At 40.8% G+C, this 12,322-nt stretch overlaps 1 protein-coding gene and 1 non-coding gene across 2 annotated transcripts; both read right to left on the bottom strand.

Annotated features, from left to right (window-relative positions):
• Positions 1 to 1,742: 1,742 nt before the first annotated feature.
• Positions 1,743 to 7,644, bottom strand: LOC109478926 (fibropellin-3-like). Its single transcript, XM_019780733.1, has 8 exons — positions 7,516 to 7,644; positions 6,540 to 6,738; positions 5,975 to 6,085; positions 5,603 to 5,713; positions 5,277 to 5,387; positions 4,930 to 5,043; positions 4,477 to 4,587; positions 1,743 to 1,885 (listed from the first exon to the last, which is right to left on the bottom strand). Exons 1-8 carry the CDS (start codon positions 7,642 to 7,644, stop codon positions 1,743 to 1,745), a joined length of 1,029 nt encoding a protein of 342 aa, XP_019636292.1.
• Positions 7,645 to 9,090: 1,446 nt separating this feature from the next.
• Positions 9,091 to 9,162, bottom strand: Trnag-ucc. Its single transcript has one exon. It is a non-coding gene; the product is annotated as a tRNA-Gly (tRNA).
• Between the last annotated feature and the right edge of the window lie 3,160 nt (positions 9,163 to 12,322).

The following is a 12,322-nucleotide window of genomic DNA, read 5'->3' on the forward strand; positions in this document are numbered from 1 at the left end:
GATGTTACATCTTTACTGGAAAAATGTCATTTTGAGAAAGACTAAATGGCGTGTACGTTAGCCACTTAAGCTTCAATCTGAAAATTGATGAGGGAGCTGGCTGCTTACATGAGGGAGCAGTTTCAGCCCTTATTTCAGACTGTTTAGAAAAACCCCTGTACTAGGAATGTGTCAGATTATCTTTGGACTCTTGCAGATAAAAGGGAGCTCCTTGCTGCATATCTGCCATTCCCATCGTGATGTCTGTAGGAAAAGTCACAATACATTAGTTAAACATTAATGCAGTATTGTGTAACAATATCAAATTTTTATGTCGATTTTGAAGTATATTGTCATTTAGAAACTATTCACATTAACCACTTGTATTTAAATTTAAGTCTGTTTTCTTGAATTCTATGCCATAAAACCTGCACATTGAAAGATTTCTATCAGTCTAAAAGATAACTACTTGAACCTTCACTTATTCTAATGTCTCCCTGAATTGTTGTTGTTGCTCCAAATAGTGACTGAGTGTGCTCTTTCAATAAAGTGGCCAAACTATGTGACCCTATGTCAAAGCACCACCTACATGTACCACCTACATGATTTCTACCAAAAAGTAGTCTTTATTCTACCAAGCAGTAGCTCTATATGAGGTTAGGGATCAAAAACACTTAGTGACCCACCAGCGAATGCATGGTGAGGCACTTTTCTCTCTTAGCATCTGTCCTGTGCATGTTTGGACGAATCAGACCAAAGGTAAATGGTGACCCATCTGTCCACTTCAAGGGCAGATGAGAAACACCCCACAGTCCACGCTCTTTGCTCTTCAGTCCGAGCCAGTAGGATAGACTGGAAACTGTCATTGAAGGAAAAAGGGGCAGGTTAACATTTTGCAATTCAACATTTTTGTTGAATCCTAGATCCTATATTACACATACATGTAGTACACAATGCATCATGACATGTAAGGAGTATGGTCACACTAATGGAATTGAGCTCATAAAAAATCAAGAATAACCAAACAGTACAACAACCTAAGCTATCAATCAAGAATCGAGATTAAAAATTCAGTTGGAACCATCAGCAACCAAGTAAGCACATGTATGAGGCATCAGATAGATACATGTACACTATAATCAGATAGATACAGACTCTGATATCATAATCTTATAATACTTATAAGCTGAGATATGGAGTCTGATATAATACTTACAAGGTAAGGACTTGCCAATCGCAAGTGAACTGATGAACTTGTTCTCTCCGAAGTCCATGACAGAAGTGAGATTTGCTCCGTTTTGTTTGCAAATGCGGCTTGCTTCATACCAGGTGACCGTTTCTGTCATCAGTTTGTAGCAGTGGTTGCTGTGTTTGCTCCACCCAGGTTGGCATTCTTTGACTGTATGTGTTAATAAGAGATAGTGAAGTGAGATACAGTAGGTGTATATCATAATTATTTAGTTCCTTGAAGAGTTCTTTGTGAAAAATGGGCTCTTTGAGAAATCTGAGCCCCTTAGATGTTACGTTAATACATGTATAAGTTAATCTAGACTATTAATTGAGTACAAGAAATCAGCTCTGATTTCACGCTTCCAAAATATTAAAACTTAAAAATATTTTCGTCTCAGTGACATTAATTGGTGAGTTAGATGTTCAAGGGTTAGGTGTAACAGGTTGTTCGGTGTAATATAGCCAGCTGCTGCCACACCGTGTGCCTGCAAAGCTGGTGTGTTACGCCGAAGGGCGGTTATACCGATATACAGTTACAGATACAGATTAGAGTACGAGAACTCACCTCGTTCACAGTTCTGTCCAGTCCATCCAGGTGAGCAGGTACATTTGTAGCCACCATCTTTGTTCACACAGGTTCCATGCTGACATGGTTTGCTGTTGCACTCATCTATGTCTGCACAGTAAAGAAAACAATGCTTGAACCCAATTTACTTACTTACTTACTTATCCTCTTCGTCCCTTGTGAGACATAAGGCCATGACTTTCTTCCTCCATCTGGGTCTGTCCTGCGCCATGTTGTTGACACTTCTCCAGTTCAGACCCATGGCCGCCAGGTCGTCCGACACCGTTCTCCTCCATGTGGTCTTTGGTCTGCCTCTTTTCCTCTTTCCTTCTGGCCTCCAGCTAAGGGCAACTTTGGGGATCCTGTTGTCAGGCATCCTCAGTACATGCCCTAGCCACTTGAGTCTTCTGCCAGTGATCTCAGTGGTGAGTTTCCTACAGCCAGTTCTGTTGTAAAGTTCGGCGTTGGAGATCTTGTTTGGCCAGAAGACGTTGCAGATCTTTCGTAGACAACTGTTGTGGAATGAGTTGATCTTCCTCATGTCTGTCTTCGTCATTCTCCAACTCTCCGAGCCATACAGAAGGACGGATTTCACATTGCTGTTGTAGAGTCTGATCTTGGTCGTGAGGCTATACTGCTTCGACTTCCAGATGGTTTGTAGTCGGCTAAAGGAACCTCTTGCTTTGTCCAGGCGGGTTTTAATGTCCTTTTGTGCACCATCTGTAGCACTCATAACACTTCCCAGGTAAGTAAAAGCGCCTACACCTTCCAGTGCCTCCCCGTCTATTTTGATGGGAGGGTTTGCTGGAGTGTTGATGTACATTACTTGTGTTTTCTTCTTATTAATGTATAAGCCTGTGCTTTTGCCACGGTCGCTTAAGCGGTCCGTCTTTTCCTGGAGTGATTTGCGAACAGATGAAAGGACGGCAAGATCGTCGGCAAAGTCGAGGTCCTCAAGGTAAGTGTTCAGTGTCCATTTGATGCCACGAGGACGGTCTGACGTGGTTTCTCTCATTACCCAGTCAATAGTGATGAGAAACAGGATAGGGGAGAGGATGCAGCCCTGTCTTACACCAGACTTTACGTAGAAAGGTTTGGACAAACTGCTTTCCGTGATGACACTACATTCGAAGTGTTCGTAGAATTTCCCTATCATGGAAACTATCTTCTGTGGAATCCCATAGGCTCTTAGAATCTTCCACAGGCTCTCCCTATGTACACTATCAAAAGCCTTTTGAAAGTCAATAAAGTTTATCAGCAGAGGGGAGTTCCATTCAACACACTGTTCAATGATATTTCTGAGAGCAAAGATCTGGTCTGAGCAACCACGAGCTTTACGAAAACCTGCTTGTTCTTCTCTCAACTTGGTGTCTAGGGCACTGTCAATCCTTTTGAGGAGGATTCTGCAGAACACCTTGCTTGGGATGGACAATAATGTTATTCCCCGCCAATTATCACAGTTACTTAACACACCTTTCTTGGGGATCTTAAAGATGAGTCCCTTCTCCCAGTCTTGAGGGATAACTTCATGTTCCCATATTTTGGCAAAGAGGTCTGTGAGTAATAGTGTGGCTGTCGCACAGTCTGCCTTCAGGAGTTCTGCTTGTATGGCATCAATTCCTGGGGCCTTTCTGTTTTTCATGGCTTTAATTGCCGTTTCTACTTCTTCATGGCTGGGGGGGTCGGTGTTGATGGGAATATCAACAGACGGAGTGGGATCAGCTGGTTGATCAGGCTCAGGTCTGTTTAACACCTCCTCGAAATGTTGGGCCCATCTTTCTGCTTGTTCCTTCTCATTTGTAAGCAGTTTACCTTGTTTGTCCTTGATTGGAACTGAGCAGACACTGTTCTGGTTACTTAGTGTTTTGGTTATTCTGTACACTGTACTTAACTCTCCCCTTGTGGCAGCCCTTTCTGCTTCAGACGCCAACTCCTCTATGTAGGCTCTCTTGTCACGCCTAGCGCTGCGTTTAACCTGTTTGTCTTTGGTTCTGTATGTGTCTTTTGCTCGTTGGGACTTTGTGTTAAGCATCTTTCCTTTGGCTATTTTCCTCTCTTCAATCTTATTCCACGTCTCCTGTGTGATCCACTCCTTGTTATTTCTCTTTCTGTAGCCAAGGACTTTCTCTGCTGTTTCCCTATACACCTTTGTAATTGTGTTCCATGTTGTTTCTACAGTGTCATGCTCTTCCTCGCCATCAAGAGTTTCTAGGGCTTGGAAACGATTCCTTAACTCAAGGGCAAATTTCTGTCTGGTTTCTGGAGTGTGTAGTTTGGAAGTGTCAAACACCTTGCGGCGTTTCTTAGAGGGGGGTGTAGCTCTCAGCTTCAGCCTGATCTTACACACTACCATGTGATGGTCACTACCCACATCTGCTCCTCGGTAGACTCTTACATCCAGAAGCGATCTCTGCCATTTCTTATTTATCATTATGTGATCAATTTGGTTGATAGTGTTTCCATCTGGTGAAATCCAGGTCAGCTTATGGATGCTCTTGTTGAAATTGAACCCAATTTGACTAATTTTTAACCTTATACAATGTATTTTCCTATCATTTTTTACAGCATATTGTACCTGATATCTTCAAACCATGTTCAAATAGGTATATAGCAAAAGATGACATAAAGGATATTTAGCAAGGAAAACATGAGGGCAGAAAAAAGGATGATGCCAAACAACTTCTTTGTCCCTAATAACTCACCTTGCTGACAGTTCTGTCCAGTCCATCCGGGTGAGCAGGTACATTTGTAGCTGCCATCTTTGTTCACACAGGCTCCATGCTTACATGGTTTGCTGGTGCACTCATTTATGTCTGCACAATAAAGAAAACAATGCTTGGACACAATTTTACCTTTTATCATTAAACCTATATCCTATTATTATATGATTTTCTCTGTGATATTACAGGAGCACATAGGAAAGAATATTCTTGGACCAAATTTTAAACCAATCGTAAACCTTCTCTTATATATTTTCCTTTCATTTTACAGGACATTGTAACTGATCTTCTTAAACCATGTTCAAATAGGTATACTGTATAGCCAAAGACAAATTAAAGAACGTTTGGCAACTACAACAAGAGGGGAGGCTAAGGGGGGAAGGATGATACCAAACAACTTGTTCATCCCAAATACAAGAAGACAATATAGCTCACCTTGTTCACACTTCTTTCCAGTCCATCCAGGTGAGCAGGTACATTTGTAGCCGCCATCTTTGTTCACACAGGTTCCATGCTGACAGTTCAGTTTGCTGGTGCACTCATTTATGTCTACACAGTAAAGAAAATGATTCTTAATGTATTTCCCATATTTTGTCCTACCATTTTACACGACATTTTACAGAACATTGTACTCTATTCAAAAACCATGTTCAGATAATGTTTCAAAAACATAAAATATAGTACATGACGTATGTTTGGCAACAAGAGGGAGGGAGGGAAAAGAATGGAGAGGAGAACATAATAATTCAACTTCATCTCAGTGAAAAGAAAAGAAAACTCACATTGTTCACACTTCTGTCCAGTCCATCCAGGTGGGCAGGTACAGGTGTATCCGCCATCTTTGTTCACACAGGTTCCGTGCTTACAAGGGTTCTTCACACACTCATTGACATCTGTGTGATACATAATATGTACATAACAGTCAGACTACTTTGTAGGAAGTCTGCTAGCATACAGACATTCCTTTATCATTACTATCAACACTTGTCATCAAGTTACAATGTTTTTCTTGCAGCAGAAACAACCCCATTGCAATAGAAGAATTAACACTAAACTCAGGAAGTGTATTTTCTCTCATTTAAAAAGCAAGAAACATTCAGTTGATCACCTTGGTCACAGTTGCTTCCAGTCCATCCAGTTGAGCAGGTACAGGTGTAGCCATCATCTTTGTTTGCACAAGTCCCATGCTGACATGGTTTGCTGGTGCACTCAACTATGTCTGAATGTTAAAAAGAATAAAAAACTAAACATTTGAATGCCGAGCATTTTAAGTTTATTTCAGACCATTTCAGACCATTTTAAGTCAATTGGGCCAGGAATGAACTTTGAAAAGTACAGGAAAGAAACAGAAGCAAAGAAGTATATCTCCTAGCTATCTTACACAATCTCTCGCTGTTAGTTTTCAGGTGCCCAGAAGATGTCATGCATATAATCAAATCAGTATGGCCTTAGTACATGTAACTGCACAAAAGTAACTCACCTTTCTGACAGTTGTGTCCAGTCCATCCAGGTGAGCAGGTACAGGTGTAGCCGCCATCTTTGTTCTCACAGATGCCATGTAGACAGGGGTTCTTTGCGCAATGGTTGACAGCTGTGTGAATGATAGTTGAGTGAGTCTCTTCTATTATCACAGAGATAATAAATAGCTAAAAGCCCTATTTTACACAATTTTAAAGTGATACATGTTAAAAAAAGCATAAATGACTTTCTGTGGGTATATGCCCAAGGTATCCCCTGATAATGATGCCAAATTTCAGGTCATTTAGATTTACGGTTACGTAATACCAGAGCTCCAGATCCCAAACTGTACATATTTTGTCTGAAAATGGCAAAAAAATTTAAAAGCATGCATCCAAGAATGAAAAAAAAGTCTTTGACCACTCCACCTCCATGCCAAATTTTAGCCTGTGCATGAGGCTTGTCTCCATTCATAATATACATGTTGTATTTGCATGCCAGAATTGTTAACAGTTCAAACTCTAATTTTCAGTAGCATCGCAGCTACATTAACATCCAGGACCCACGCTCCTCACAACACAGCCTACCTGTGGTTGCCTGTGGCCCGCGGGTTGTTGGTAAGGCAGTGGTCAACGGTTCTGTAGATTTTATCTTTGCCGACGTGGTCGAATTGATGAAAACGGGACTGTCTTCAGTGTAGGGTGCCGAGGTGAGCGATGGTGTAGCTGATGTCTTCTGTACGGCCTCCAACTTAGAACCACCTGGATTGTCTGAAGCCAATGTCTCCTATAACAAAGTCAATACAAGTCAATCACATTCTATACCAGAATTTCTACCAATGGATTCAGGTATCAAATTAAAGTATATGTAACGTTACATGTGAGCACCCATGCATTGTACATATAGGACAAGATTTCTTAAACCTAGAGCCATTTTTCCTACAAAAGACATACAAAATGCAACAGGAATAATGCACAAAAAAGGCAAAACTATACATCTGCTTGGAGATAACTGTTGGACAGTTAACGTCAGCAGTACATCCAAACTATCAATAGATTCTAGGCTAGTTTTGCAGGCTTCTATCAACGTGAATGATAATAAATTTGTTGTGAATTCTGCCTAAAAATTGCCCGACCGCTAGAGGCAAGTAACCATTAATAACAATGTACAACAGTTTCAGCACCAAGGACAGGCCCAGTACTGAAATTTCATTAAATTGATTCAACTTCTTCATTTTTGAACCAAAAGATCTGAATGTCGAAGGTAGAGTGGCCGAATGCCCCCAGATGCCGTTTTTCCATTTTTTGATACAGGTTTTTTTATACAGGCTTTTGTTTTATTTGTGTTTTTTGGGGGGGGGCGATTTTCGGGCAAAAGATGTACATTTTGGGATCTGGAACCCTGGTATCAATTCCGAATGACCTGAAATTCGGCACGGGAATACCTTCGAACTTCATAACACAGAACTTCATTCACGCATTTAATAGGTTAGGTTTTTAGTCATTTTGTATACAGTAAAATTAGGAAACTGTTCTGTGTAAAAGTGCAGGAAGACTCGCCCACCTTCCTCCCCGGTATGAGCCAAGTGGCCATGACGGCAGCTGTGACCAGTAGCGCCAACCCCGTCACAAGCAGAGCACCGCCCAACGTGTACAGGGCCACTGCACACGGTTTACTTTTCTTCTTCTTCATCTCCAAGGCACGTTCTGAGGCAAAATACTCGCACTGAAAACGCCTGGTATCATGTCTATCGTGGTTAGGGCAGGCTGTCTTCGGGGCTATGATAGTTTTACCCCGTCCAGCTCAACAGACCGCCCGGTAGCTATAGGAGTTTGCCACGCCGGGAGTTGGTTCACCCCACCACAATATCGTGGTGGGGCTAATAACCCCCGCCGTAACAAACCTACCGGGGAACCTAGCTCATGCGGGCGGGGAAGAGCTCCTGCAGCCCCGAAGAAAACCCGCCCCAACCACGATAGACGACTCCAGGTCAGGTTAGGAAAAACTAGCCCCAACTTATGAGGGTACAGCAAAAAGGTCCGGGCCCCGAAACAACAAGGGTACCACATTTTGAGGCATGACTTTCCACATGTACTATCAAGCCTTGTAACCACTCATTGAAAGTTCGAACTCTACTACTGGATAAATTACGGAGATAACTTCCGGACGTTCCGAGTGACATCCACGACTCTTCTATAGCGTCACTAATGAACTAACAGAACCTGTCAATATAGAACTATACTATATATATATATATTACTCATATCATAGCGTTATGACTGCAATACATGGAACGCTGCATAAAATCCAATCTTCTTCATTTTCGGGACAGGTTCTAAGACAAAATACGTTCCACAATGCAGAATTGCTAAGCGTACCTCTCTGCTTCTAGGTTCTCTCCTAGCTCACACCGTCCAAAGACCCGTCTCTGAGTAACTCTACAGCAATAGTTTCTTTTCACGGACTGCAAAATTATGGAAGTCTCCCTCGAAGGTGTTTTTCACACGAATACAATCCACGAGCCTTCAAAAATTCTCGTCAGCAGCTATATAGTCTGATATCACAGATCAAACGTCACATAAAAGTTTATGTAGATGTTATGTTTTACAACAACTAGACTAATCTACTAGAACACGCCAACAAACGTTTCTCCAAACCTTTCTCCACACTGGGTTCATACTTTGAGTTAGCAGACAGACCAATCTAAAATACTTGAGAGAAAAACAACTAAATTAAAATCCAGAGGATTATATTCCTCAAAAAAAAGCGCCGTTGTTTTGGATGGTAGAGTTTCTACAAGAATATCACCGGCAAAAAGACGAGGCGTGTTCCAGCTTCAAGTTACTGTAGTTGTCAAGTATATGTTAGTTTATAAAGTATGGACAAGTATCGCAACAATTGCGTGCGGATTCAGATCAAGGCTTTGTATTAAGTTACCGCGTCACTTTCATCTGATGTTGGAGGGTATGATTAGATTTCACGGGTTTGTCACGGGTTTGAAACGTATGTACATATATTCAACCAAGCTTGTTTTTGTAAGTGAAGGACTTTCTGCAACATATACAACAATGGCTTGAAAGTTTAAACCGACATTGACGCATTAAAAACAGAGAGATTCGTAGAAAAAGACTAAAATGCTGCGTTGGCCGGGAATCGAACCCGGATCTACTGCTTGGAAGGCAACAATGCTGACCATTACACCACCAACGCTTGCATGTACAACTAAATTTCTCAGAAAATGATTTGCAAACAAATTTATATTGCTTCTGAGGTATCGGACAAGTCAACTACACAGCCATCGGGTTTAACGTATTCTGCATAAAAGAAGAACGGCTAGGAAGAAGGAAAGCAGTGTATTTTGTGGACCAAGAAGGCTATTAAATCGACGGTACGCATAAGAGATAAAAGCGTCCATAATATCATACTAGGCTGCAAATGACACTTAATGGCACAGGGGGCAAATGGACAACTTCGTCGCGACCTCTAGCGGTTACTATTAGACTGCAGTCGTAGCTTTTAATGCTACAGGGACTTTTGGCGTTCAATTTCTCCAATTTAGCGACACTTAAACAGGTTAAATTTTGAGCAATTTCTTTTCATTACAATTGCTTCGTGTACCAATTGCTAGCGTGGTCTCGATTTAGACGGACATGAAATGACATGATCAAAGCATTCCTCGTTTCCTGCCACATGGAGGAACTTCCCTTAAATCAGTGCGCATGGCAAAAAACATAAGTCCAGGGGTGAAATATAAATCTGGCACAGTCGGCGATTCTTCTGGTAGAAATTTCGATCACAGTTTCCAAATTTAAAGATACTCGCATAAAGACTTTAAAATTCGAATCATGCCATTTAGATCAGTAGACGTACTTGAAATTTAAGATTTGAAATAGGGAGGCCACCAGCACATGTTCCAAACGTCCTGATCGGGATCTCTCTCTTATGATTATCAGAATCAGCATGTAATTCTGTTAGATCGCAGTTTCAACCATGACATAATTCATGTGACGTTCCGAAATACAGTCCAACTTCAACAAGATAATAGGTAAAGTTGGTCACGAAAAGTACATAGGATCCTTTTTCAGGCGTGAACGTAGAGAAGTCGTGCTCCCAATGTGTAGAGATAAAAAGTTTGACAAAGGTTTATGTAGATGTCGTGTTTTATAACATCTAGACTAATCTACTAGAACACGCCAACAAACGTTTCTCCATAATAGATTCATACTTTGAGTTAGCAGACAGACCAATCTAAAATACTTGAGAGAAAAACAACTAAATTAAAATCCAGAGGATTATTTGCCTCAAAAAGCACCATTGTTTCAATGGTATAGTTTCTAGAGTTTCTCACTTATCTCAACAAGATAACAGGTAAAGTTGGTCACGAAAAGTACATAGCCTCCTTTTTCAGGCGTGAACTTAGAGAAGTCGTGCTTCCAATGTGTAGAGAGGCAATCTTTATTGACATAACAAAAGTACGGCGACTTTCGTTAAGTCTAGACTTCTACAACTAAACATACAAGTGGATACAGATGAATAACCTACGTACAAGCAAGGAGCTTCAAGTATTTGAAGCTCCTTGGCCCAAGGCATGTGAATAAATCAACATATTGAGTTTGGCGTGCCATTTATACTACTTGTTATATGTGATATATTTACCTATTTGTACACAGTAAAGGTTATCTCCTACTAAAATGTTACGGAATTTATCTATTGGATGGAGTGTATATAACTCTGATGAGCAAATGTAAAGAAAGTTGAACAGTTGTGTCCAGGCTGTTGGTTTTGAACACGGTCCAGTGCGCATGACTGTACCTGTACGTGACATTCCGCGGTAGTTCTCGGTCCCAGGGCACTCAACCGCGACATAAATCGTGTCTGTCGGACAAAGCAAAGATTATAACCTGCAAACCTAAACTGTTTGTTCATATGTCAGCTCACGTAGTCACAACATATCCTCTTCTCACATGGCAAAGTCACAGACTCGGTTAGCTTGAGAAATGAATCCGCTCTACTTTGTACTTTTCTTTCTCTTGTTTCCAACATTAAAGATGTTATCTTTAAAAATATATTCCAACATGTAATCACAAGACGTGGTGACGAAACTTATATCAATGCCGCCACCAACACAGGGACAAAACAATACTCATTTTCACCTGAGCGAAGTGAGGAAAGTCGTGTAAAGTGCCTTTCTCAAGGGCACAAGATCGGTGGCATGTCAGGACTCGGGACCTCTTGTTTCCGAGTCGAGCACTCTACACGACCCCACTAGATGGTATTATAGCACGAAGCGATAGCATACTAAAGTTACGAAGACTTAACAAAAACATAGATTATTGAATGAATCTTTACTGCATGTTCATACCATGGGCTTACTAGTATTGCATATACACGAGTATGCTGTGACATGTATGTGGTTACTGAGTATTGTAGTACTTGTAATACAATAGAAAGGATAAAAAGGATAACGTAAACATCTTAGTTAATAACTACTAGAAAGTACATTCTATTTTAATCTAAGTCTTCAGGATTTCTTCTCTCTTTTACAAAATAAATATCTGACAGAAGAACTTTATTGCACGACAATTGCACATGGTACAATATATGGCAAACTACATAAAGAAAGCAACAAACAATAAAATAAATGTGTTGAATAAGACCTAATGTCGAATAAAACCTAACATATTTTAATTATGCAAACAATAAGGGCCAGCACAAGTCTTCGATAAAGTGTTACAATGGAGTAGGCTAATCACAAGTTTCGGTATTTTTTCTAATAACAAAGCAGTCCTTTATATGTCTACCTATTTTTGCGTTGTGGGAACCATTACATGTAAAGATATATTCAAATCTACATGCTTCTCTTGTTTGACAGTTCCACCCTCACCCCCTACAAGCTTCAAACGTTTCTTATCTTTGTTTAGTTGCGATACCATTTAGCGCTGAAGGGTCTGTCAACACCAACACGTCACAACACTGAAACATCTCAAACATCTAGACATATCAAAAGACAAGGTGCAGAAAACATTCTCTTTCTCCCGAAGTCACGATGTAGCTGAATCGTGATCCTGATGTTGGACAGTTCCTGTCCTTTTTGCGTACCCATGACGCATGGTCAGCCCTTTTCCTGTTTAATTAGAAAAATCACGTCCCGAAATATCGACCGCTTCCTTTGGGCGAATCCATTAAAAATCGGGGTTTGCCTTTTTTCCTTTCTTCTTTACGGCGACGCAATTTCTGTCAAAACGCAGGAAGCAACTAAACGAACATAAATACAATAGCAAAACTGAATGGAAGAGTCTGTAGTGTTTGGTTCGCGTTTTTTAAAGCGGTTTTTATTTAAATGTCCGTCAGGAAGTCATCTGCACGTTGG

This window comes from Branchiostoma belcheri, unplaced genomic scaffold, assembly GCF_001625305.1.
Source record: "Branchiostoma belcheri isolate BF01 breed outbred unplaced genomic scaffold, Haploidv18h27 scaffold46, whole genome shotgun sequence".
Lineage (NCBI taxonomy): Eukaryota > Metazoa > Chordata > Leptocardii > Amphioxiformes > Branchiostomatidae > Branchiostoma > Branchiostoma belcheri.

What these genes read in the sequence shown, in the direction of transcription:
- LOC109478926 (XM_019780733.1), bottom strand. Translation starts at nt 7,644, where the DNA reads ATGAAGAAGAAGAAAAGTAAACCGTGTGCAGTGGCCCTGTACACGTTG. An exon ending in CGGGCCACAGGCAACCACAG is followed by an intron (nt 6,086 to 6,539) that starts GTAGGCTGTGTT and finishes TCATTCACACAG; the next exon opens with CTGTCAACCATTGCGCAAAG. An exon ending in TGGACACAACTGTCAGAAAG is followed by an intron (nt 5,714 to 5,974) that starts GTGAGTTACTTT and finishes TTTAACATTCAG; the next exon opens with ACATAGTTGAGTGCACCAGC.